Source organism: Balaenoptera musculus, chromosome 6, assembly GCF_009873245.2.
Source record: "Balaenoptera musculus isolate JJ_BM4_2016_0621 chromosome 6, mBalMus1.pri.v3, whole genome shotgun sequence".
Lineage (NCBI taxonomy): Eukaryota > Metazoa > Chordata > Mammalia > Artiodactyla > Balaenopteridae > Balaenoptera > Balaenoptera musculus.
Window position 1 is genome coordinate 108,832,203 of NC_045790.1, and position 26,312 is coordinate 108,858,514.

General features: G+C 49.2%; 1 protein-coding gene across 2 annotated transcripts; it reads right to left on the bottom strand.

The window, feature by feature from the left end:
- Positions 1 to 1,139: 1,139 nt before the first annotated feature.
- On the bottom strand, positions 1,140 to 26,304 carry TRUB2 (TruB pseudouridine synthase family member 2). 2 transcript variants are annotated; one of them, XM_036855320.1, is made up of 8 exons: positions 26,102 to 26,304; positions 25,484 to 25,615; positions 23,599 to 23,673; positions 22,400 to 22,461; positions 21,208 to 21,289; positions 18,626 to 18,698; positions 16,918 to 17,054; positions 1,140 to 1,489 (listed from the first exon to the last, which is right to left on the bottom strand). In XM_036855320.1, exons 1-8 carry the CDS (start codon positions 26,208 to 26,210, stop codon positions 1,155 to 1,157), a joined length of 1,005 nt encoding a protein of 334 aa, XP_036711215.1. In that variant the 5' UTR covers positions 26,211 to 26,304; the 3' UTR covers positions 1,140 to 1,154. The 2 variants fall into 2 exon arrangements, with proteins under 2 accessions (XP_036711215.1, XP_036711216.1); XM_036855321.1 differs by lacking the exon at positions 1,140 to 1,489 and adding an exon at positions 15,288 to 15,662 and having other exon boundaries at positions 26,102 to 26,280.
- Positions 26,305 to 26,312: the final 8 nt, after the last annotated feature.

Below are 26,312 nucleotides of genomic sequence, written 5' to 3' on the forward strand. Positions count from 1 at the left end.
CTCAGCAGGCCATGCCATGTATAGACAGATGCAGGAGGCTGGGCTGGTGGTGGCTGGACCTCCCCAGACCTCAGTTTCTTCATCTATAAAGTAGGTAAAATAATACCTGCAGTGGCCACTTCACAAATGATCATAGATATAAAAGCTGGATTAATGACTATAATGAAATAGGCAAATGTCAGCTCATTGTTATGATGATATATTTGTGTGTTCTAAGCATATTCCTGGCTCCCCTGGGAATGCAAGGTCCTTACAGCTCAAAGTGGAGCCTTAATGAGCTAACATTCTTGGTGCAATAGGGTGGGGTGGTGGGAGTGAGCTGGGGAATGTAAGAAGAGAAAATTCATTACCTTGAAAACTGTGGTTATCTGGGTATTGATATTCATTCATCTAAGGTGGGGGAGACAGACAATAAAGCAAATAAAAAATAAATCATTCTTCAGATGGTGGTAAGTGCTGGCACTTATGAAAAAGGGTTGGGACCCAGGGACTTCCCTGGCGGTCCAGTGGTTAAGACTCCATGCTTCCACGGCAGGGGGCACGGGTTTGATCCCTGGTTGGGGAACTAAGATCCTGCATGCCACGAAGCCAAAAAGGGTTGGGACCCGAAGCTCATAAAATTTGGGCCTCCCTCCCCTCCCTGCCGAATACATATATTTTTTTAAATTTTATAAATAGCATTTTTTTAACTGAAGTATAGTTGATTTACAATATTTCAGGTGTACAGCAAAATGAGGGGGTAGAAGGGTGGACGGAGGTGAATGGTCAGATTCTGGGACTTCCCTGGCGGTCCAGTGGTTGAGACTCCACGCTTCCACTGCAGGGAGCACGGGTTCGATCCCAGATGGGGAACTAAAGAAAGGGAGGGAGGGAGGGAGGGAGGGAGGGGGGAAGGAAGGGGTCAGATTCTGGAAACAACAGTATTTTGACAGTAGAGCCAGCAGGATTTGCTGATGGGTTAAATATGGGGTGTGAGGAAAAGGGGGCTTTTAGGATTTTGGCCTAAGCGAGTGGAAGGGTGGAACTGTGAGTTACTGGAGTGAGGAATTCTGGGGCAGAGCAGGGTGCAGGGGAAGATAAGGAGTCAGTCTGGGGATCTGTTAGGTTTGAGATGCCGGCTCAACATGGAAGTGGAAATGTTAAAGAACAAATATTTAGGAATGGAGTTCATGGGAAAGGTCCGGTGAGAGGTAACATAAATGTGGGCACCAGCAGCATGACAGATTGATGGGATTCAAGCCATGTGATTTCAGACTGACATCCTCAAGGAGCGGGTGTGGGGCCGAGAGAAGAGCTGCCTGGAGCTTGTGGGCACCGTGGAGGAGAGCAGGGGAGGAGGGGCTCCAGCAAAGAGGCTGAGAAGGAGCCAGGGAGGAAGAAGGAGACTGTTCCAGGAGGAGGCAGTGACTGGCTGTGGCAGACCCTGCTGAGAAGGAGCCGCTGGATTTAAAGAGGAGGAGGTCGTCCTTGATCTTGGCAAGAGCGGTTTCTGAAAAGCAGTGGAGAGTGAATGTCTGATTAGAGTGGGTTCCAGGGAGCATGTGGTGAGAACTGGGGGCAGCGACTAGAGACAATCTTTCCAGGAGCTTTACTCTTTTTTTAAAAAATAAATTTATTTATTTATTTAATTTTGGCTGCGTTGGGTCTTTGTTGCTGCGCGCGGACTTTCTCTAGTTGCAGAGAGTGGGGGCCACTCTTTGTTGCGGTGCGTGGGCTTCTCACTGTGGTAGCCTCTCGGAGCATGGGCTCTAGGCACGTGGGCTTCAGTAGTTGCAGCACGTGGGCTCAGTAGTTGTGGCTTGCGGGCTCTAGAGCGCAGTCTCAGTAGTAGTGGCACACAGGCTCAGCTGCTCCACAGCACGTGGGACCTTCCCGGACCAGGACTTGAACCTGTGTCCCCTGCATTGGCAGATGGATTCTCAACCACTGTGCAACCAGGGAAGCCCGGAGTTTTACTTTTAAAGGAGGCAGAGAAATGCAGTAACTGGTGAGAGATGGAAGGTCAAGAAAGAGTATGCTTGTTTTTCTGTTTGGAGCTTTTTTCAGGGTAAAATATACATAAAATACACATAAAATTTACCATTTTAAGCATCATTAAGTGTACAATTTGGTGGCATTAAGTACATTTACATTGTTGTGCAACCATCACCACTATCTATCTCTATATCTCTTTCTGCCTTGCAAAACTGAAATTCTGTACACGTTAAACATTAACTCCCCACTCCCCAGCCCCTGGTGACCACCATTCTATTTTCCGTCCCAGTGAATTTGACTACTCTAAGTACCTCATATAAATGGAATCACACAGTATTTGTCTTCCTGTGTCTGGCTTATTTCACTTAGCATAATGTCTTTAACGTTCAACCATGTTGTAGTAGGTGTCAGGAACTCCTTCCTTTTTAGTATTTGAATAATATTCTGTTGTGTGGATAGACCATATTTTTTTTTTTTTTTTTTTTTAATTTTATTTATTTATTTATTTATTTATGGCTGTGTTGGGTCTTCGTTTCTGTGCGAGGGCTTTCTCTAGTTGCGGCAAGTGGGGGCCACTCTTCATCGCGGTGCGCAGGCCTCTCACTATCGTGGCCTCTCCCGTTGCGGAGCACAGGCTCCAGACGCGCAGGCTCAGCAATTGTGGCTCACGGGCTTAGTCGCTCCGCGGCATGTGGGATCTTCCCAGACCAGGGCTCGAACCCGTGTCCCCTGCATTGGCAGGCAGATTCTCAACCACTGCGCCACCAGGGAAGCCCCGATAGACCATATTTTGCTCATCCATTCATCTATTGATGGACACTTGGATTATTTCCACCTTTTGGCTACTGTGAATAATGCTGCTCTGAACATGGGTACACAAACATCTGTTTGAGTCTCCTTTCATTTCCTTTGGGTATATACCCAGAAGTGGAATCGCTGCATCGTATGGTAATTCTATGTTTAATTTTTTGAGGACCTGCCATGCTGTTTTCTGTTTGTTTGCTTTTAAGATAGGAGATTAAATAGCATGTTTGTATTGTGGTGGAAATGATCAAATAAAAAGGAGGAAATTGATGAAGCAAAAGAGAGGAGAGAATTGCTGGGGTAATGACCTTGGGTCAGGAAAGAAGGTGGGATCTCATGTACAAGTGGAGGCTTGGCCGTGGGTAGCAGCCCCAAGTTTATCCTTAGTTACAGATTTTATGGACCAGGATGCGGTAGAGGGAGCTTATGCAAGTCTTCTTCCAATTGCTTTGATATTCTCAGTGAAACTAGGAGGAACAATATATATCAAAGAAGAAAGCGCTATCCAGCTTTATTCACAGTCTCTAAATACAGCCAAGAAGCTCTTCAACTAGTAAAAGGATAAAGTGTGGTATATCCATGCAGTGGAATGCTACACAGGATCAAAAAGGAATGAACTACTGAGGTATCCAACGTGGATGAGTCTCAGATGCACGAGGCTGAAAGAAGCCAGTCTCAAAAGTTTACATACTGTCTCATTCCATTCATATGAAATTCTGGAAATGAAAAATGATAGGAACAACAGACGTTGCCAGGGGCTGGGGGGGGGAGGGGTCAACGGCAAACGGGGTAGCATGAGGGACTTTTGGGGGTGATGGACCTGACTGTATCCTGATTGTGGTAGCAGTGGTTAGGCAGCTGCATGCACTTGTCTAGAACTAGGTGCCAAAAACAGTGAACTTGAAAGTATCAATAGTATTCCAGGTGTGTGATCTCAATTAAAAGACTATTGCTTCAAGTCCCAATCTGCATTCTGGCTGGGTTCGAGTCCTGGCACGTGGGTTCAAGTCCCAATCTGAGTTGTGTGGTTTCAAAACCAGGGTCCAACTCCTCACTGGGGCCCCACGGCCTCACGGAGTATCTGCCCTCCCCCCTTCTCCATCCTCAGCCTTCTCCCCTTTGCCCACTTAGGGCTTAGTATCTGTGTTCCTCTGTCTAGAAAGCTCTGCCCCCAGATGTCTGCAGCAGTTGCTCCTCTGGCCTCCAGGTCCCAGCTTATATGTCACCACCTCAGAGAGGCCCTCCTGGATGCCTGGCCTAAAGTAGCTCCCCTGTCTCCACTTCACTCACCCTGTTTGATTTCCTTCCAAAGGATAGTCTCTCCCATTATTTTCTTGCCTGCTCCTCCTACAATGTACACTCCATGAGACCAAGGACCTTATCTGTCCTTCTGAAACTGAGCAGGACCCTGAGGGGCTCCTGGGCACAGAAGCCTTTCTGTGTCCCCTGTTTCTTGTTTGTAGGGAATAGACTCCAGCCTCCATGACCTTCCCTGAGTTCCAAAGAGCAGATGTGAACAGCTGCTAATCAGGGAAGGGAGGGGATGCAGAGACAAGGGAGGAGACCACCTAAGCCATATTAAAGGAACCAGAGATGCTCATCAGGAGACTATCTGAGGCCAGATTAAAGGAGTGCAGGCCCTGCACACACCCTTATTAGCAACTCCACCCTTGAACCACTGATATAAAACTCCTCACCAAATCCTCCCAGGTTGGGACACGCAGTTTTGAGGGGCACAAGCCTGCTGTGTCCCCGTTTGCCTGGCAAAGCAGTAAAGATATTCTTTTCTACTTCACCCAAAACTGTGTCTCCAAGATTCAATTTGGCACCGGTGCACAGAGGCCGAGCTTTCAGCATCACTTCCACACCAAGTTCCCCATGCCAGAGCAATGGCTGGCCCACAGAAGAACGCAATTAATACCTGGGGGAGGGCTGAGTTGGGGAATGTGGGTGTCATTTTCATCCCCATTTGACAGATAGGTAGACTGGTCTCACAGAGATCAAATCACCCAGTCGGTAAACAGGGCAAGTTGGGGTTCACACGCAGGCCCTTCCACCACCAAAGCCTGGGGTTGCACCCCTCCTCCCTGGGCCACCCTATGTTACCCCAGCAGGTGACTGGCCAGTGTGGAGGCCAGTGGGTTTGTCAATGAAGTTGATGTTCTTGAGAGCCCACTCTGTGCACAGTAAGGACTATTTTGCACGTTCTTTGTCTTCAAAAACAGTCTATTTCTTAAAATAAGAAACTCAAGGGACTTCCCTGGTGGTGCAGTGGATAAGAATCCGCCTGCCAATGCAGGGGACATGGGTTCGATCCCTGCTCCGGGAAGAACCCACATGCCGCGGAGCAACTAAGCCCATGTGCCACAACTACTGAGCCTGCGCTCTAGAGCCCGCGAGCCACAACTACTGAAGCCCGCACGCCTAGAACCCAAGCTCTGCAAAAGAGAAGCCACCACAATAAGAAGCTCACGCACCGCAATGAAGAGTAGCCCCCGCTCGCTGCCACTAGAGAAAGCCCATGTGCAGCAACGAAGACCCAACGACGAAGACCCAATGCAGCCAAAAATAAATAAATAAATAAAATTATTTTAAAAAAAGAAACTCAATAGTTTAACTTAAATTTTAAAGCTCAGTTTCCAAATCTCATGTTGCTTATACACTTGGTACAATTTAACAATTGTTGTTAAGTACTCTCCTTGTTAGGGTTGAAGACATCTACTAAGGAAAACAAGGGATTTGGGGTGGTTTTCCTGGCAGACTGGGGCTGCATATTGACTGAATATTTTGGCCATGACTCAGGGTTCCTCTGCTCCCTGAAATCCCAAGATCATGATAGACCACAATGAGTCCTCTTTTATAATCTCTTTGCCAATAAGAAATCCGAATGGGGTGGTGGGATGGCCCATGTATCCTGGGTCCAGTTACCTAATATTTCCAACTAATGGAGATTTGCAAACACCCTCTGCCCCACCCAGGTTTCCTCACCATTGAATTGGATCCAGCTGATCCAATTATTGCTTGATTATATCCTGTACTTTCTACTTGCAAAAATATGTATTTCCATATCCTTCCTATCTAACAGGGCCACACCTCTTAGATGGGATTGAATCATGCATATCTCCCCTGGTTCCTAGGTCTCAATAGGAAAATTGAGACACACCAAGGGTAGAGTTGGGTTGGGCCTAAATTGGGCCAAGGTCAAGATAGGGAGGTCATGGTTAAAAAGAGATTAAGAGCAGGGGCTCTGGATGAGGCTGGCTAAAGGTTTGTCAATTTTGTTTATTTTTTCAAAGAACCAGCTTTTAGTTTTATTGATCTGTTCTATTTTTTATTTTAGTCTCTATTTCTTTTATTTCTGCTCTGATCTTTATGATTTCTCTCCTTCTACTAACTTTGTGTTCTGCTTGTTCTTCTTTCTCTAGTTCCTCTAGGTGTAAGGTTAGGTTGTTTATTTGAGATTTTTCTTGTTTCCTGAGGTAAGCTTGTATCACTATAAACTTCCCTCTTAGGACTACTTTCCCTGTGTCCCATAGGTTTCGGATCATTGTGTTTTTATTTTCATTTGTCTTTAGGTATTTTTTTTTATTTCCTCTTTGATTTCTTCAGTGATCCATTGGTTGTTTAGTAGAATATTGTTTAGCCTCCACGTGTTTTTGTTTTTTGCAGTTTTTTTCTTATAGTTTATTTCTAGTCTCATGCCAGTATGGTCAGAAAAGATACTTGATATGATTTCAATTTTCTTAAATTTGCTGAGGCTTGTTTTGTGGCCTAGCATGTGATCTATCCTGGAGAATGTTTCATGTGTACTCGAAAAGAATGTATATTCTGCTGCTTTTGGATGGACTCCTCTATATATATCAATTAAGTCTATTTGGTCTAATGTGTTATTTAAGGCCTGTGTTTCCTTATTGATTTTCTGTCTCGATGATCTGTCCATTGATGTAAGTGGGGTGTTAAGTTCCCCTACTATTATCCTGTTACTGTTGATTTCTCCTTTTATGTCTGTTAATATTTGCCTTACATATTGAGGTGTTCGTATGTTGGGTGCATACTTATTTACAATTGTTATATCTTCTTCTTGGATTGATCCCTTGATCATTATGTGGTGTCCTTCTTTGTCTCTTGTAACAGTCTTTATTTTAAAGTCTATTTTGTCTGATATAAGTATTGCTACTTCGGCTTTCTTTTGATTTCCATTTGCGTGGAATACAATATAGAGATGCAGGAGGCATGCAGGTTAAACTGACGTCTTGAGCAACTACCTGCTCGGAAATGGGGGTGTGGAGGCAGGGTCCTATTGAGACACAGATGCTCTGCTAGACAGGATGTCCCTCCCTCCCTAGCAGCTTTCCTCACCCATAAAGTGGAGATAATCATCATAACTTCCATACTAGGTGAGATAGTGCATGTAAAGATCTTAGCACAGAGACCACACATCAGAAGCCCTCAGTAAGTGATAGCTGCTATTATTAATATCAGTATCATCATTGTCCCTTCAGGTCACCTGGCCTGCAGACTGCCAAACCCACCCAGGCCCTGGGCTGGGCCCTGGGCCCTGGAAACAATTTACAATGATGGCATCAGTCCGGCCTTTAAGAAAAACAGTGTGACCAGCCACTTCTTACCTTCTGTAGAAGTCACTGGTGTAAATGCCAGAGGAAAGGCCCTCAGAGTTGGGGTCCCTTTGAAGGAACAAACACTGTTCATGCCGGCTCTTAACCCTGTGAGGTTAAATAAAACACATAGGACTTCCCTGGTGGCGCAGTGGTTAAGAATCTGCCTGCCAATGCAGGGGACATGGGTTTGACCCCTGGTCCAGGAAGATCCCACATGCTGCAGAACAACTAAGCCCGTGTGCCACAACTACTGAGCCTGCGCTCTAGAGCCCATGAGCCACAACTGCTGAAGCCCGCGTGCCTAGAGCCCGTGCTCCGCAACAAGAGAAGCCACCACAATGAGAAGCCTGCGCACCGCAACGAAGAGTAGCCCCCACTTGCTGCAACTAGAGGAAGTCTGCGCACAGCAACGAAGACCCAACACAGCCAAAAATAAATAAATAAAAGATAAATTAATTTAAAAAAACAAAAAAACACATAGATAACGAAACCGAGGTTCAGATCTTCTGTCCAGGGTCCTGGCCACACAGTGGTTGCTGACTCAGGGCGATTCTGATACAAAGGATCCAAGGCCACAGTTTCTGAGAATGTGGGACACTCACCTCAGGTGTGAAGGCCTCAAGATGATTCTCACTGACAGGCAGTCAAGTGTATCAGTGGACACCACATCTCCACATGGGCCATTATTGTCCCCTAATACATTGGATACCTTTTGAACTGCACTGGCTGTTCCCTTGGCTTCAAAGTCTTCTACCTCCAGATAATTTCCTGGCTCAGTGCTTCACCTCCTTCAGCTCTTTATTCAAATGACTGTTTCTCAGGCAGCCCTCGTTAACATTGCCAACTTCCCTTTCCCCACGTGGTATTTGGGCTGTCTTGTTTACTGATGTACTCCTGATGCCTACACCAGGATCTGGCAAATAGTGGGCACTAAGTGAATATTTGTTGAGTAAATGTTGAATAAACTGGCTGAAACCCAGGCCTTTGGGAAAGCCACCCCATCCTGGAGGCACAATTTGCACAATGGGAAGGAACAGCCCAAGGAGGGACAGAGGTCAGGCCCTTCCTCCGAGACAGCCTGTGTCTCTGGGCACCCCCAGGGGGTCTGGAGGAAAGAACACTCCTGAATACCTGATGGACAGACAGGAAGAAAGGGCCACACTCTACTGTTAAATGAAAGAAGCCAGTTGTGATAACTGTATATATTGTAATTCCACCGTTAAAAAATTAACCACTTGGGTTATTTATTCATTCAACATGTATATACTGAACACATATACAAGTAAAAAGAAAAACTCCTGTTTCCTTTCTGTACACAGTACTTCTGACACCAGATGTGTAGGGTTTTCCACACCAAGCAATTCTCTAATTTTTGGTGGACAGGACTGGGTGACCTACAGTTTAACTCAGTTCTGACACTAACTGCCTGGAATTCACACACACCATGCAGGTCAAGGGCTCAGTCCCACAAGACTGCCTCCATTTCGGACGCTGATCACACGTCACAGGTTGTCACCTGGAACATTGCTGACAGACTGGCTATAAATCGGGAGTTCTCATGACCCCCTCCTCAAGTTTGATAATTTGCTTGAATAGCACACAGAACTCAGAGAAACACTTACTTACATTCGCCAGCTTATTATAAAGGATACAACTCAAGAACAGCGAAATGGTGAAGGTGCAGAGGACAAGGTATGTGGGAAGGGGTGCTGGGCTTCCACGCCCTCTCTGGGTGTACCACCCTCCCAGCACCTAGATGTGTTTGCTAACCCAGAAGCTCTCCAAATCCCATCCTTTAGGTTTTTTATGGAGCTTCTATTAAGTAGGCAGGTGTGGTTGAAAGGGGCTTGTTATGAATAACAAAAGACGCTTGCTCCTTTCCCCTTCTGGAGCTCTGTCAGGAACTGGGGACAAAATATACAACAAAAGATGCTTTTTACCTTTATCACTTAGGAAATTACAAGGATTTTAGGAGCTCTGACTGGGAGCTGGGTACAAAGACCAAAAAGTATATTTCTTATTACATCCCAATATCACAATAGGTATTTGGTTCCTTCAACAAATATTTACTAAGCACCTACTATGTGCCAGGTCCGGGACTAGGTTCGTAAACCACCACCACAAAAGCAGCAATAGCTGCAGCAGAGAGGCCGGATGGTGTAGTGGTTAGGAATGCTGACTCTGGACAGCATAGATGTGAACCCTGGCTCTGGACTCCCTTGTTAGGTGTCCTTTGGCTTGTCATTTGCCCTCTTCATGCCTCAGTTTCCTCATCTGTAAAACAGGGATAGTCATAGTGCCTAAACTCTAGGCCCATTTGAGGATTAAATGAGATCAGGTATGTTAACCACTCTTAGCTCAGGGCCTGGCACAGAGCAAGCTCTCTGTAAGCCTTTGCCCTGTGACCTTGGGCTTGTCTGGTCCCTGTATGAGACAGGCTCTATTGGTCACCACTTCCATCTGACAGGTAAGGAAACTAAGACTCAAGTAAGAAGTGTCCAACATGAAGTCACTTGTCCAGTTTGCATCCTGAGGAAAGGGAAGGGCTGGGATTCAAACCCAGTGGTCAATCCCACAGCACCCCTTGGACCATTTCAGTTAGCATGGGGAGCAGGTGTCATGTTCCTAAATGAAAAAGAGAGATACATCCTGTGGGGACTAAGTTTATGTGTCAAGTTGGCTGAGCCACAGTAGTCACTCAGATATTTGGTCAAACACCAGTCTAGATGTTGCTGTGAAGGTATTTTCAAGATGAGATTAGCATTTAAATCAGTAGATTTACCAGATTACCCTTCCACAGTGCAGGTAGGCCTCATCAATCAGTTGAAGGCCTTCAGAGGAAAAAGCCCAGAGGTCCAGGAAGGAAGAGGAAATTCTGTCTCAAGACTGTCCTGAGGGACTTCCCTTGTGGTGCAGTGGTTAAGAATCCGCCTGCCAATGCAGGGGATATAGGTTCGAGCCCTGGTCTGGGAAGATCCCACATGCTGCGGAGCAACTAAGCCTGTGCGCCACAACTACTGAAGCCCACACGCCTAGAGCCCATGCTCCACAACAAGAGAAGCCACCGCAACGAGAAGCCCATGCACCGCAACGAAAAGTAGCCCCCGCTCACCACAACTAGAGAAAGCCCGCGCACAGCAATGAAGACCCAACGCAGCCAATAATAAATAAATGAGTTAATTAATTAAAAAAAAAAAAAGACTGTCCTGGGACTCGAGCTGCAATATCACCTCTTCCCTGGGTCTTCAGCCAGCTGCCCTACCCAGCAGATTGCCCTACCCAAAATTGGCAGATCTTGGACCTGCCAATCTCTACAATCACATGAACCAATTCCTTAAAATAAATCTGTATCATACACATCCTACTGGTTCTGTTTCTCTGAAGAACGCTAAGACACATCCTGTCCTAGAAACCCATGGCAGGGCTCAGGTGAGTGAAGTAGACAAAGCCCATCTCTCAATGGACTCCTGAAACTTAGCTTTATAATCGAAGACCAACCCAAACTTTGTAGATTGCAGAATGAAATTCAGATATACTTCTTACATACAGTGCAATCAAATAAAAAGTTTAAGTTCTTATTTGGACAATGGAAGAGGAGCTGCTTGCAGAGGACCTGGAGGGGACAGCTAGATTCCTTGACCCGGGTAGCCACCCTCTAGACCCTCTGGGGTCCTACACCCTCCCCGCTTCCACGGGCTGGAAGTGCAGAAAGCTGTGAGCCCCTAACGCTCCCATGGAGGGGTTCATGCGGGAGCATTTATCAACCACAGCATCACATGTGCCCCGGTCAACCTGCAGCAGGTGTGGAGAGGCCAACGCTGCGGTCGTAGCAGAGGTAGTGGAGGGGAGGAAGCGGCCTGCCCGAACTCGGGGGAGTTTTCTGGCTACAGGACAGTAGTGCTCCGAGGAGCACTGGGCAGCCCAGGTGAATGTTTAACCATCTGTTATGGGTTGAGCCATGTCCCTGACAAATTCTCATGTCAAAGTCTTAATCCCTAGTACCGCGGAATGTGACCTTATTTGGATGTATTTATGGTCACTGCAGTTATAATTAGTCAAGATGAAGTAATATTGAATAGGGTGGGTCCCCAATCTGACTCGTGTCCTTATAAAAGAGGGAAACTTGGACACAGGCATGCACACAGGGAGAATGCCATGTGAACATGAATGCAGAGATTGGGGTGATGCTTCTATAAGCCAAGGAATGCCAAAGACTGCTGGCAAAGCACCAGAGAAGCCAGGAGAGGCATGGAACAGATTCTCTCTCACAGCCTCAGACTTCTAGGCTCCAGAGCTGTGAGTCAATAAATTTCCATTGTATAAGCCACTCAGTTTGAGGCACTTTGTTAGGGCAGCACTAGTAAACTAATGCACCATGCCTCACCACTCATGGTTGTTTGCTCTTCTTAAATGGCCTCTCAAATAGCCATCAGAGTTGTTCTTGAAGACCAGAAGGGGGACTTCCCTGGTGGCACAGTGGATGAGAATCCACCTGCCAATGCAGGGGACATGGGTTTGACCCCTGGCCCAGGAAGATCCCACATGCCGCAGAGCAACTAAGCCCGTGTGCCACAACTACTGATCCTGCGCTCTAGACCCCGAGAGCCATAACTACTGAGCCAGCGTGCCACAACTACTGAAGCCCACACGCCTAGAGCCCATGCTCCGCAATGAGAAGCCACCGCAATGAGAAGCCCGCGTTCCACAAGAGTAGCCCCCGCTCACCACAACTAGAGAAAGCCCACGTGCAGCAACAAAGACCCAAACGCAGCCAAGAATAAATTTTTAAAAAATTAAATCTTAAACAAACAAAAAAAAGACCCTAAGGGAATGACAACACCTAATTGGCCTCTGGAGGGCCCAGTTTTTTAAAGCCCTGGTATCAGATTCCTTGGGGACTTGCTGAAATGCAGATTTCTGGGCCCCACTCCAGACTTACTGAGTCAGAATCCGAGGGTTGGGGCTAGAAACTGGATTCTCAAAGATCTCTCCAGGTGATCTTTTTTCTTTTCCCCAGTAGACTGTCTTTTTAGAGTAGTTTGCAGAAAAATTGAGATGACAGTACAGAGAATTCTCACATACTCAGCACCAAGTTTCCCATATTATCGTATTATTAACAGATTAGTGTGATACATTTGTTACAATTAATGAACCAATACTGATATATTCTTAACTAGTGTCCAGAGATTCTTTCGATTTCCTTTGTTTTTACCTATAGTCCTTTGTTTCTGTTCCAGGATCCCACAGTACATTCAGTTGTCAAGTCTCTTCAGGCTCCCCTTGACTATGGTGGTTTCTAAGACTTCACTGCTTCTGATGACCTTGACCGTTCTGAGGACGGCTCAGGTATTTTGTAGGAGGCCCCGCTACTGGCATTTGTCTGATGTACTTCCCAGGATTATACTGGGGTTATGGGGTGTTGGGAGGAAGACTAGAGGTGAAGGGCCATTTTCATCACATCCTATCAAGAGTACATACTTGCAGCATGACTTATTGCTGTTGTTGTTGACCTTGATCTTCTAGCTGAGGCAGTACTGACCCAGCTCCCAACTCATTTTTATGCCAGAGAAACAAGAGGTGACAGAGAGAAGGCCTCTGACCCTATCTGTGACCACCCTCTTGGGTGGCACCGTTCAGGAGAAAGTAGCCACAGCAAGGGTACAGCTCTACATACTGTAGAGAGCAGTTCTTACATGACAAGCACCTGCCCATGACTTCGTTTGTCCTCACAACAACCTCATGAGGTGGGTGAAATCATTGTTCTGTTCCGCGTGAGGGGGCTGAGCTTTTGAGGCCTCATCAGCTCGGCACTGCTCCAAGCTGCGGGCTGCCCGAGTGAAGGTGAGGGAGCCTCAGTGGCTGGGCCCCCTCTCCCAGGGTGACAGCAGGGACAAGAGACAGGCAGTGCTCCCCTTCAGGGCACAAATCAGAGCCCTGGCCAGAGGCGAACTCGCTCCTTCTAGCCCAGGTGTTCTGAGTGGGAAATACCCACATGGAAAGAGGTTAAAAGACAAACATGCCAAGGAATTTCCCTGGCGGTCCAGTGGTTAAGACTCCGCGCTCCCACTGCAGAGCGTGCGGGTTTGATCCCTGGTCAGGGAAGTAGGATCCCGCGTGCCATGCAGCCAAAAAAAAAAAAAAAAAAAAGACACATGAGGCCAAGGTGTCCAAAACCAAGAGAATGAGACTTTTAAAAAAATATTTATTTATTTTCCTTTTTTTTTTTTTTTTTTTGGCTGTGTCGGGTCTTAGTTGTGGCACACGGGATCTTTGTTGAGGGATGAGAGATCTTTTCGTTACGGTGCACGGTCTTCTCGGGTTTCTCTCTAGTTGTGGCGTACGGGCTCCAGAGCGTGTGGGCTCTGTGGTTTGTGGCACGCAGGCTCTCTAGCTGTGGCGCGCTGGCTTAGCTGCCCCACAGCATGTGGGAATCTTAGCTCCCCGACCAGGGATTGAACCCGCGTCCCCTGCGTTGGAAGGTAGATTCTTTACCACTGGACCACCAGGGAAGTCCCAAGAATAGAGACTTTTGACCCTGCACATGCCATATTTATTTAACCAGTCCCTTACTGATGGATGGTAATCACATTTCCTGTTTTTTTTTTAAATATTTATTTATTTGGCTGCGCCAGATCTTAGTTGCAGCACTCGGGATCTTCATTGCCACGTGCCAGATCTTCTTAGCTGTGGCACGCAAACTCTTAGTTGTGGCATGTGGTATCTAGTTCCCCGACCAGGGATCAAATCTGGGCCCCGTGCACTGGGAGCATGGCGTCTTAGCCACTGGACCACCAGGGAAGTCCCTACATTTCCTGTTGGCTACTATTACAGTGCAGCCATGAACACCTATGTACCTAAAACATTCTGCAACCTACTCCAGAAGACAGATTCCTGAAACTGTACCTGCTAAGTCATAGGGCAGGAGTATTTGTTTGTTGGTTTGTTATAGTTGATTTACAATGTGGTGTTAGTTTCAGGTGTACAGCAAGGTGATTCAGTTATATATATTCTTTTTTGGATTATTTTCCCTTATAGGTTATTAAAATTATTGAGTATAGTTCCCTGTGCTATACAGTAGGTCCTTGCTGGTTAGGGCAGGAGTATTTTATTTTATTTTACTCTATTCTACTTTGGCCACGCTGTGAGGCTTGCGGGATCTTAGTTCCCTGACCAGGGATTGAACCCGGGCCACGCAGTGAAAGTGCTGAATTCTAACCACTGGACCACCAGGGAATTCCCCAGGGCAGGAATATTTTAAATGTTGATACATACTACCAAATTACTCCTAAAAGGTTACACAGTTGTATATTCCTACCAACAGTACAGATTGCCCATCTTCTCACATCCTCCCCAATACTGGGTGTTATCTTTTCTTAATTTATTTGAAAGGCAAGGCAAAGTCATCTCATTTTCATCTGAATGTCTTTCATTATTAGAGAGGTTGAGCATCATTTCAGGTTTACTGGCCATTTGGATTTCTTTTGCTGTATAAACACACAATTCATGTCATTTGACCCATTTTCTTGTCTTATAAGAGCTCTTTATATATTATAGATATTAGTTCTTAAATATATAACAAATATTTTTATCAGTCTGTCATTCGTTTAGCATCTTTTCCTCTGTACAGAAGTTTTTTCTTTTTAACTAGGCCAAGTCTGTTGATGTTTTTTTTTTTTTTGGCCGTGCCAGGCAGCTTGCAGGATCTTAGTTCCCTGACCAGGGATTGAACCCGGGGCCCCGGCAGCGAAAGCACCAAGTCCTAACCACTGGACCACCAGGGAAGTCCCTGTTGATCTTTTCTGTTACAGCTTCAGGGTTTTCTGTCACGTGTTAAAAAGGTCCCGCCCCCCGCCCCCCCACGTTCTGCACAGTCATCAGTTCTGGCTCATGAACAATTCTTATCTTTATACACCCACTGCTCCACCAGCTGCCTGGCCTTTCAATGCCCCGCACGGCTCTCCAGCCCCAAGGCAGAGCTTGGCTCCTCGGAGTCCCAGGGCCAGCCTGGACTGGAGGGCTGCTGTGTGCCCAGCCCCGGCCCCAAGTTCTTCTCCAGCTCTGCTGCCACTCGGGGTGCTGCGGACTGGATGGCGTCCTGGATGCTGGGTAGGTCCCACTGTGTCCTTAGGAGGGCATCGTCCAGGGTGAAGAAACCATCGCGTGTACGCCGCACCTGGGTGCAGACAGCGGTGCTCTTCAGTTCCAGGCCGATTTCGTGCACCAGCCTTCGCAGCTGCTTCTGCGTCTCATGCATGCACTGCACCTCTGCGAGGGACACACAACAGAGGCGGTGGTCAGAAGCATGGCCTCTGGTGTCCGCTGATCTAGATCCACACCCCTTGAGACCTCCTGGCTGTGTAATAACCTTAGCAAGACACCTGACTTCTCTAGGGCTTTGTTCTTCAAAGTGTAGCCCAGGGTCGGTCCTGAAAGTTTGTTAGACATGCAGAATCTCAGGCCCCACCCAGACCTGCTGAGTCATAATTTGCCTTTTTTTGGTCTCGCAGCTTGCGGGATCTTAATTCCCCAACCAGGGATTGAACCCGTGGCCCCCTGCAGTGAAAGCACCGAGTCCTAACCACTGGACCACCAGGGAATTCCTAGAATTTGCCTTTTAAGAAGAATCCCAGGTTGGGAATTCTCTGGCGGTCCACCGGTTAGGACTCAGCGCTTTTACTGCCGGGGCCTGGGGTCAATCCCTGGTAAGGGAACTAAGATCCCGCAAGCCATGTGGCATGGCCAGGGGGAAAAAAAAAGAAGAAGAAGAACCCCACCCAGGTGATTGTGGGCGAGTTAAAGTTCGCAAAGTGCTGCTCTAAGGTTTGGTTTGCTCATCTGTAAAATGAGTGGTTGTGAGGAATCTAAGAGATAATTTCTCTAAGGCACTTAGCATTGCGAGAGTCTTGGTCAGCACTCAAGAAAGGGAGCAAGATAGCACAGGGAGATCAGCTCAGTGCTTTGTGACCACCTAGAGGGGTGGGATAGGGAGGGTGGGAGGGAGACACAAGAGGGAGGAGATACGGGGATATATGTATATGTACAGCTGATTCACTTTGTTATAAAGCAGAAACTAACACACCATTGTAAAGCAATTATACTGCAATAAAGCTGTTAAAAAAAAAAAGAAAAGGAGCAAGGAGCCCTCGTTAATACGATAAACAAACAAAGAAGTGGTGGTGGGGTTGCGGAGTTGGGTGGGATCCAGGAGGGGAGAGTGGTGTCTGATGCCACACGATGACTTGAAACACTGGCCGGCTCTGGAAACGAGCCCCTAAATATAATCTCTGCTTGTTAAGGTCTGGCTTCAAAGGGGGACTTGGCAGGAGATAGGAGAGCAGTCGTTCTGTGTGCTGTGTGATCAGCCAAGTCCAGCCTTAGGCTAGGAAGGAAGTCGGCCCCCGGTGCCTTGGCCAGCAGAGCTTAGGGCTCACACGTGCTGGCCTCTGCAAGGGCCTTCCACAGTGACTCCCCAAACCCAGGAGCCCCGTGGCACTGCCCCCAACTTCCTGCGGCAACTTACCTAAGAGGAACTCTGGAGGCGCAAACTGGAGGCATCGGATGCCAGTCATCAGCATCGGGGACTTGTTCGTGGGCCGCATCACGCCGCTCACGGCCATCTCATAGGCCTCCTGGGTCTGCAGGTCAACGTTGGAGTACCTGGGGATCAGGAGGGCCCAGAGTGGGCAGCTGACTGCCTACCCCTGGCCCTGCCCCATCCATGCCTTTCCTGAAGCTCTGCACCCGCTTTCCACCTTCCCTGCCCCATTCATGCCTTTCCTGAAGCTCTGCACCCGCTTTCCACCTTCCCTGCCCCATCCATGCCTTTCCTGAAGCTCTGCACCCGCTTCCCACCTTCCCTGCCCCATCCATGCCTTTCCTGAAGCTCTGCACTCGCTTCCCACCCTCCCTGCCCCATCCATGCCTTTCCTGAAGCTCTGCACCCGCTTCCCACCCTCCCTGCCCCATCCATGCCTTTCCTGAAGCTCTGCACCCGCTTCCCACCTTCCCTGCCCCATCCATGCCTTTCCTGAAGCTCTGCACCCGCTTCCCACCCTCCCTGCCCCATCCATGCCTTTCCTGAAGCTCTGCACCCGCTTCCCACCCTCCCTGCCCCATCCATGCCTTTCCTGAAGCTCTGCACCCGCTTCCCACCCTCCCTGCCCCATCCATGCCTTTCCTGAAGCTCTGCACCCGCTTCCCACCCTCCCTGCCCCATCCATGCCTTTCCTGAAGCTCTGCACCCGCTTCCCACCTTCCCTGCCCCATCCATGCCTTTCCTGAAGCTCTGCACCCGCTTCCCACCTTCCCTGCCCCATCCATGCCTTTCCTGAAGCTCTGCACCCGCTTCCCACCCTCCCTGCCCCATCCATGCCTTTCCTGAAGCTCTGCACCCGCTTCCCACCCTCCCTGCCCCATCCATGCCTTTCCTGAAGCTCTGCACCCGCTTCCCACCCTCCCTGCCCCATCCATGCCTTTCCTGAAGCTCTGCACCCGCTTCCCACCCTCCCTGCCCCATCCATGCCTTTCCTGAAGCTCTGCACCCGCTTCCCACCTTCCCTGCCCCATCCATGCCTTTCCTGAAGCTCTGCACCCGCTTCCCACCTTCCCTGCCCCATCCATGCCTTTCCTGAAGCTCTGCACCCGCTTCCCACCCTCCCTGCCCCATCCATGCCTTTCCTGAAGCTCTGCACCCGCTTCCCACCCTCCCTGCCCCATCCATGCCTTTCCTGAAGCTCTGCACCCGCTTCCCACCCTCCCTGCCCCATCCATGCCTTTCCTGAAGCTCTGCACCCGCTTCCCACCCTCCCTGCCCCTCTAGCCGCCTTTGCAGCAGGCTTCCTGTGTCCCCTCCCATCCCTAACTGCAGGCTCTGACCCCCTCTCACACCCTCCCTGGCTTCAACGGTCACACCTGTGTTGACCGCTTCCGCCCCCTGGTTCTGTGCCGCGATGGTGCGGGACCCCTAGCTCTCCTCTCCCTTAGCTCATATCCTCCCTAGGAGGCCAGCTGGGGTCTCTTGTTCCCCTTGGTCTCCCCAGGGGCTGGCCCAAGACCCAGCACAAAGAAACACTTCTGCAGGCTGTGAAAGGAATGGGTGCTTGTGTCTGGTTTTGGAATTTGCCCCAGAGTGGGCGGAGCCTACAGGGAGCCCTGGGGGCAACTTCTTGCCCTTACAGCACTTCCTTGAGGGTCCCCTTTCAGGGAGGTGTGGGTTGGGCCTCACTTACATCACCAGAGCCTTCTGATGGGAACCTTGGATCCGGGCCAGGATTCGCTCCAGCTTCTCTCTGGTCACGTGGTCTGGAAAAGCCAGGGGATGGTCAGCACACAGGTGCCCACTGAGGAGGCAAACTGGCAAATTCCCTTCCCATAGACCAGCCCTGTCCTTGGAACCTAGATGGGGTCCCAGAGCATCCTCTGGTCCCAGGGTTCCCATTTAGGGGGTTGAGAGTCCTTTGAGAATCTTATGAAAGCTCTGGACCCGCTTCTCAGAAAGATTCACATGAACTCAACATTTTGAGGACATTTTCAAGGGGCTCACACACCCCAAGTTAAGAACACCTTCTTCTGGAAATGAGGCTCCAAAGATGTAATGTGATTTGCCCCATATTCTTTTTCTTTTTATATATAAATTTATTCTATTTATTTATTTATTTTTGGCTGTGCTGGGTCTTTGTTGCTGCATGCAGGCTTTCTCTAGTTGCGCTGAGTGGGGGCTACTCTTTGTTGCAGTGTGCAGGCTTCTCATTGCGGTGGCTTCTCTTGCTGCAGAGCACAGGCTCTAGGTGCGCGGGCTTCACTAGTTGTGGCTCACGGGCTCTAGAGCACAGGCTCAGTAGTTGTGGCACACGGGCTTAGTTGCTCTGCGGCATGTGGGATCTTCCCGGACCAAGGATCGAACCTGTGTCCCCTGCATTGGCAGGAGGATTCTCAACCACTGCACCACCAGGGAAGCCCCTTGCCCCATACTGTAAGCCAGGTCCCCTGAGCCCCAGTCTGGGGTTTTTCAGGCCAGGGATACCAGGAGGGAGGGTGCCATCTGTCCAAATGCAGAAATGGGTGGCAAGAAGTGGGAGTGGCTCTGCCTGCTGGTCCAACCAAGTGACTGTGGAGCAGGCAGCAGCAAAGCCTGGGGATGCCCACAGACTGCAGGGAGGCCGAGCCTGCAGGCCAGCTGGGGCAGCCACCAACTTCTGACTCCACAGGCCAGAGCCCTGGGAGCAGGTGTGGTGACTAAGGCCTGGCCAGCTGGGAAGGGCCTGGGCCTCTCATCCCTCCTGTCTGGTCTCATTCATGCCCTTGTCTTATCTGGAGGCGCCTGCTGCAGCCTCCTCCCCGCTCATTTATAGCCCAGCTCAAATGCCGCCTGCTCCAGGAAGCCCCTCCTGGAGCACGTGGCTTCTTCCTTCTGGCTCCTGCCACTCTGCACCTGGGTCTCTTTCCCAGCACTTAGTTTTCTTTAGTGTTTACGTTATTATTATTATTATTTTGGGGGGACCCAGGCCCCGCCAACCGGGGCTTGAACCCGTGTCCCCTGCATTAGCAGGCGGATTCTTAACCACTGCACAACCAGGGAAGTCCTATTTTTAATTATACAATTGATACAAGAATCTTCTTCAAAAAATTTAGGGGGCTTCCCTGGTGGCGCAGTGGTTGAGAATCTGCCTGCCAATGCAGGGGACACGGGTTTGAGCCCTGGTCTGGGAGGATCCCACATGCCGCGGAGCAACTAGGCCCGTGAGCCACAACTACTGAGCCTGCGCGTCTGGAGCCTGTGCTCCGCAACAAGAGAGGCCGCGATAGTGAGAGGCCCGCGCACTGCGATGAAGAGTGGCCCCCGCTCGCCACAACTAGAGAAAGCCCTTGCACAGAAACGAAGACCCAACACAGCCATAAAAAATAATAATAATAATTAATTAATTAATAATAATAATAAAAAATAACACTTGCTCCTCTTCTTTAAAAAAAAAAAAAATTTAGATCAACACCAACAAACATCTCCCCTCCTCCAAATTCTGGCTTCCTCCCTCTCAGAAGTGTCAACTTGGTAGTTGTCTTTAGACATTTTTTGGATGTTGACACACACATACAAGTACAAATATATAGACAGCACTGCTTCGCCACGTTTTTAATCTTCTCCAGGAGATGCAGAGGTGTGTGTCTGCTCTCCCTGCTAGACTGTGAGGCCTAAGATTGGGGACCCCATCTGATTCATCATATGCCCCTGACCCCCGCCCCCAGTGCCTGGCACGTGGTTGGTGCTCAAAAAACGTCAAATAAGCAAATGCAACAGATCATATAGGACGTCTCAGAACATGGGGAGAGTGAGAAATGAAGAATAAGCCATCCATCCACCCACCCATGCATCCACCCACCCACCCATCCATCCATCCATTCACCCACCCATCTATCCATCCATCCATCCATCCATCCATCCATCCATCAATACAGCACCTCCCATGTCCCAGGCGCTGTGTTGTGTGTGACCACAGGAGTGGAACTACATAGTTCCTGCTCTCATGGTTGACATTCTGGTGGGGAGACAGATATTAAATAATCACTAATCATTAGTTGATTACTTTTCTGACAGTACATTGAAACCATTTAAGCAGAGCACAGGGGAGCACAGGGCATTCCTGAAAGTCAGAATCACAGGTCCACGTCAACAGCCAGCCCCGGCTTGGTGTGTCTGAGAATAACTGAGCGGGGGCCCTCACGGCCCACGTCAGGGTGAGGAATCAAAGGAAGCAAATGAAGAGGCAGCCGCGACCGCCCCTCCCGCCCGCCCTGGGCTCCCATGGGCTCTCACCATACGTCGTCTTCTCCACCAGCCGCCCGTCCTCACAGAAGTCGTCTGTGGCTTTGCCCAGGAGGCCGTGTACTGTGTAATCCTGCGAGGACAGGGAGGGGGAGGTATGATCAGCCTCTCGGCTCTAAGCCGCCATGCCAAGGAGGGAGGTGTGGCCCAGCAGCTCAGGCCCCCGAGGTGCTAGACTGAGGCTGGGGGGCCCTCAGGTCTCTCCTCAGGGAGGTCAGGTGCTCACAGCTGCCCCTGGGGAAGGACACCCGACTTCCTCTCCTATGACAGCAAGCATCAGCAGCCTGCAAGGGGTGCCCCGAGCCACCCTGCAACCACCCCGGGCCTCCACACCTCTCCACTTCTGCCCAACCTGACAACTCAGAATGCCAGGCCCCTCCCAGGATGCTCTGTCAGCTTCTCTCTCCCCTCCAAATACGATCTGCGCAGCTATCTGCCTCTGCGTCAAATAACAGCAATGACGATGATAGAGGACGACAACAGTGACATCGACTGACCATCCACCACATGCCAGGGGCTGTGCTGAGCACATTACATATGGTCACTGATTAAACATTCAAAGCAACCGTACAGAGGAGGTACTACAACCACTCCCATTTCAAAGATGAGGAAACGGAGGCACACAGATGTTAAGTAATCCACCCAAGGAGACAGAACTGGCAGAGTGGTACAATCTGAGTTTTGAAGTGAAAACTTGGCTGCAGAATCTGTGCTCTTAACCACTAAAAACAAGGGCCTTCTAATGTGGCGTCTCTGCACATGATCGTGATGCCAGACCCCACAGCCCAGCATGGATGCAAGCTTCCTGACACCAAGACGGTGTCAGACAAAACCAGGTTCAAATCCCAGCTCTGCCCCTTAAAGTCGGTGTGACCCCGAGCAAGCGTCGTCTCCTGAGCCTCATTCTCTCATCTGTAAAATGGGTTAACAATAGATCCCATTTTACGGCGACGCTGTAAGGCATCCACAAGGGATTCCGCATACAGTGCTCAGCACAGAGTAGCCAGCATGTGATAATGCCAGCTGTCATTATGATGTTACAGTCTCCCTTGGTACATGACCTGAAAAAAAATGCTTGCTGATGGCCTGGGTATTCCCCACGGAATCATCTCTGCTTCAGAATCGTACCAGGGACCCCCAGGGAAAGGGCCAAGGGATAAGCAGGCTGTCCCCAGCCCCGTACCTTGGTGAGGTGAGCGTTGTACATATCGGTGAGGAGACTTCGTCCACGTCCCACGCCGAGCACTGAAAGGCACCCAGCCTGATCTCACACCTGGCTCCCTCTTCCTGTTCCCCTGGGTCCTCCAACCCTCACCCCCTCCAGCAGAATACTCCCACTTCCAAAGCTGTGGAAGCCAGCAAGGGGGCAAGAAGAGCTTCTTCTACAGGGAACAAGTGAGCTCCTCTGTGCATATATGAAAATGCAGATTTCCGGGACCCACCCATATATACTGACTCTGACTAGTGTTGGGGAGGGGGCCTAGGGATCCTTGGCAAGCTCCCTGGGGTCCTGATGCACTCAGAAGTAAGAGACCACTGGCCCAGTCACACAGACCTACATTCACATCTGGGGTGGCTCTAAGCGTGTCCTTTAACCTCCTTGGGTCTCAGGCTCCCCATCAGTAAAATGGGGATAAAAATACTGTCTGATCCCTGTGGGTGTTGTGATGATCGAGGCAATGCACACGAAGGAAGAAGCCGGCAAATAAATGGGGGCATTGTGGCCACTCCCTGCCTTTCCCCCGGTCTGTGTCTCCCTCTGGCTGAAGGAAAGAATGACCACCCATTCACTCCTGGAGGGAGGGGGGCATGAGATCACATCCGCCTGCCTGTGTCCCAGGAAGCAAGACAAGTTGCTGTGACTGTTGTGTATGGAGGACGTGGCCACCGCCTGACCCTGGGGACACAGATGGCTCATGACTCAGGGCTTTGTGTGTCCAGCTCCAGCAACATCCAGAGCCCAGCCAGTGGGGCCAGGGTCACACACTTGGCTACCCCATGCAAGCGATGACGGTTTTCCCTCTCTGGTCCAGGGACATTCACTAGCCACATGACCCAGGATGAGTTATCTATGCTCCTGGAGCCTTACTTTCTTCCTAAAATCATACGGTATCTACCAAATAAGGTTATTATGGTGAATGCATGTGCACAAAGAGTTTCAAACCACACATCACAGGCAGGAATCACTTGATAAACGTGGGCGATCACGACTTCCCCCTTCCCACCAGTCACCTCTCCAGAGGATCAGACTTGACAGGAATCAGGGGAGCAAGGCAGTAGTGGGAAATGGCTGTCAGGTTAGAAATGGGCTGGGCTCCTGGTAGCTCCCCGATCCTCTCCCAAGCCTCTATCATTGCACCCCAGGCTCACCACACCACCTACCAAGCACCCCAGACGCCTGGGCATCCAGTCGGTGCCCGATGCCAATCTTCAGGCTGGTGAATGCTGGTCCACATACTGGAAAGAAACAAACGAGGTCCTTTTCCTCAAAGAATCCAGCCTCCAGCATGGCTTTGGGCTGCATGGTGACCTCATTCCTAGAATGGAGCCTCATGGAGCCCAAACCAGCATCAGGCTGGACTTTCAGGCTTCCTCACCATGGAATTTGGGGCCCAAAACCACTTCTTCAGTTTCCTGGTCCCAGAGAAAGGGCAACCCAGGAGGCCTGTGAAGTCCGTCCATCACCATTCCCCCCGTGAGACGCTTTGAGTGGACTGGGCAGAACACTGGAATCAGGACTGGGGGGTTCCCTATCCAGCTCCTGTAGAAGGAGAGTCCTGGCCACTCTCCCAGGGAGAAAATCGAGGCTGTGAGCTCCTTAAGGCAGGGCCTGGGTCTGTGTGTTCACAGTTCTGCCCCCAGAGCCCAGAACTCACTGACTGCTTGGGAAATAACCCATTTCCCAAAAGAATGAATGACCCATCAAATTAGTATACATTAAGTATGTACAGTTTTTTTGTATATCAGCTATACCTCAAGAAAGCTGGAAAAAAAGAAAAAAAGAATGAATGCAGCAATGAGTTAGATGCTTTTACACTTCCGTAGATCAAGAGGAACCTCGGAGACCAGTATGGGGTGGTTAAGAGCCTACTGAATCCAGGCTACAGGACTTAACATTAGTCAACACTGAGCATCAGATTCCTCATTTGTGAAATGGAACTAGGACCCACCTCACAGGATTCAGTGGGGTAGTATTTGGGAAAAGCTTAACACAGTACCCCGTACAGAGTAGGTCCTCAACACATCAGACTTGTTATTGTTGTTATACGGTAAACTCACTGATTACTTCTCTCCAAGGGGTTTTAGAGGTTCCTGGTCAAGCTCCTTAGCCCTCCTATAGAGCCTCCCCAACACATGCTTTAATCATGTCTAATGACAGGGGCTCATTGTCAGAACTAGTTTCACTGTTGGGCAGCTTTGTTGACTATAGAAAGTCACTCTTCACAGACATAGAGAACAGACTTGTGGTTGCTGAGGGTGAGGGGGAGTGGGGGAGGGATGGATTGGGAGCTCGGGATTAGCAGATGCAAGCTATTATATACAGAATGGGTAAACAACAAGGTTCTACCGTATAGCACAGGGAACTATATTCAATATCCTGTGATAAACCATAATGCAAAAAAATATGAAAAAGAAGGTACATATATGTATAACTGAATCACTTTGCTGTACAGCAAAAATTAACACAACACTGTAAATCAACTGTACTTCAATAAAATAAATTAAAAAAAAAAAAAGATCACTCTTTCACAGGAGCCCAAAACTCCCTCCTTATGACTTCTACCTGAGGGTCTCAATTCCTACCTGGAGTCCCAGAATAATAAAGAGGTCAACAAACTATAGTCCACAAGTCAAATCCTCAAGCCTGTTTTTTTTTTATGGCCCACAAATTAAAATGGTTTTTACATTTTCAATGGTTCAAAAAAATCAAGAGGATAATTTTCATGACATATGAAATTATATGAAATTCAAATATCAGCATCCACCAGTAAAGTTTTATTGGAACACAGTCAGGCTCATTGCTCTACATACCGTCTACAGCTGCTGCTTCCGCACTACAATGGCAGAGATGAGCCTGAAAAGCCTAAAATATTGACTATCTGGCCCTTTCCAGGAAATTTTGCCAATCCCTGGTCCAATACTTCATTCCCACTGTGGCCCTACACTGGCTTGGGACAGAAGGAGTCTGAGCTCTGGCTAGGACACTGACACTGGGCAGGGATTTCCTGGGAAGTGACACCCAGGCCCCTTCCTGAATGTGCTTTACCCAGCGGATGGTCGATGAAGGTGGGCACACTGGTGGCTGTGAGGGTCAGCTCCTTCTCTTCACTGCCTTCCACGGGGCCCAGCAGGAAGCGAACACGATGTTCAGAGGCAGGACGCTTCCCAGCATTGAGACCTGAGCACACACAGGTAAAGAACATCTTGTCGATTCTGTCTGAACACCGGGGGTGGGGGGTGGAGGGACAGGTAAATATGGAGATGTAGAAGACAGATGAAGGCCCACACAGCGCCTAGTACAGAGTAGGTCCTCAACACATCATACTTGTTATTGTTGTTATACTGTAAACTCACTGACTGCTTCTGTCCAAGGGGTTTTAGAGGTTTTAGAGTACTCTGCTTCTGAAAGCAGAAGTTAAGAAACAGACTTGGGTTCAAATCCTGACTTTACTACTTACTAACTACTTATGACAACGGACAATACTGAGTCTGTTTACCCATTTGAACACAGGGGAAGGCGAGGAGTGTATAGAACAGTCGATTAGGAAACCGCTCTGCCCAGACGACTAGGTCACATGACTTTATTTTGCAGCAAGGATCAGAAGCGGAGATGGCCTCCCGGGAAAATGGGAGCGGGATCGTGGGTCTCGCTCGAGGCACTCACCTTTCAAAAGCTGCAGCTCCACGGTATCGCGCAGATGCTTCCACTTTAGCCCGGGGGGCTTGTAGGCGGCGAAGAGCCCATGCAGCCGCGCCAGGCCGGCTAACCCCATGCCTAAAGCCCGCGTCCCGGGCTCGCGGAAGAGCTGAACCCGGACGGAAGTGCCTTACGGTCCCGCTCCCAAATGTGGTCCTTCCAATGGGCGCCGCCATGT

Bases quoted from the DNA above. Each gene is read 5' to 3' on its own strand.
- TRUB2 (XM_036855320.1), bottom strand. From the start codon at position 26,210: ATGGGGTTAGCCGGCCTGGCGCGGCTGCATGGGCTCTTCGCCGCCTAC. The intron at 18,699-21,207 runs GTGAGAGCCCAT...TGGCTTTTCCAG, and splicing joins GGTGGAGAAGACGACGTATG to ACCACGTGACCAGAGAGAAG. The intron at 1,490-16,917 runs GTAAGTTGCCGC...ACTGCTTTTCAG, and splicing joins GCCTCCAGAGTTCCTCTTAG to AAACCGCTCTTGCCAAGATC.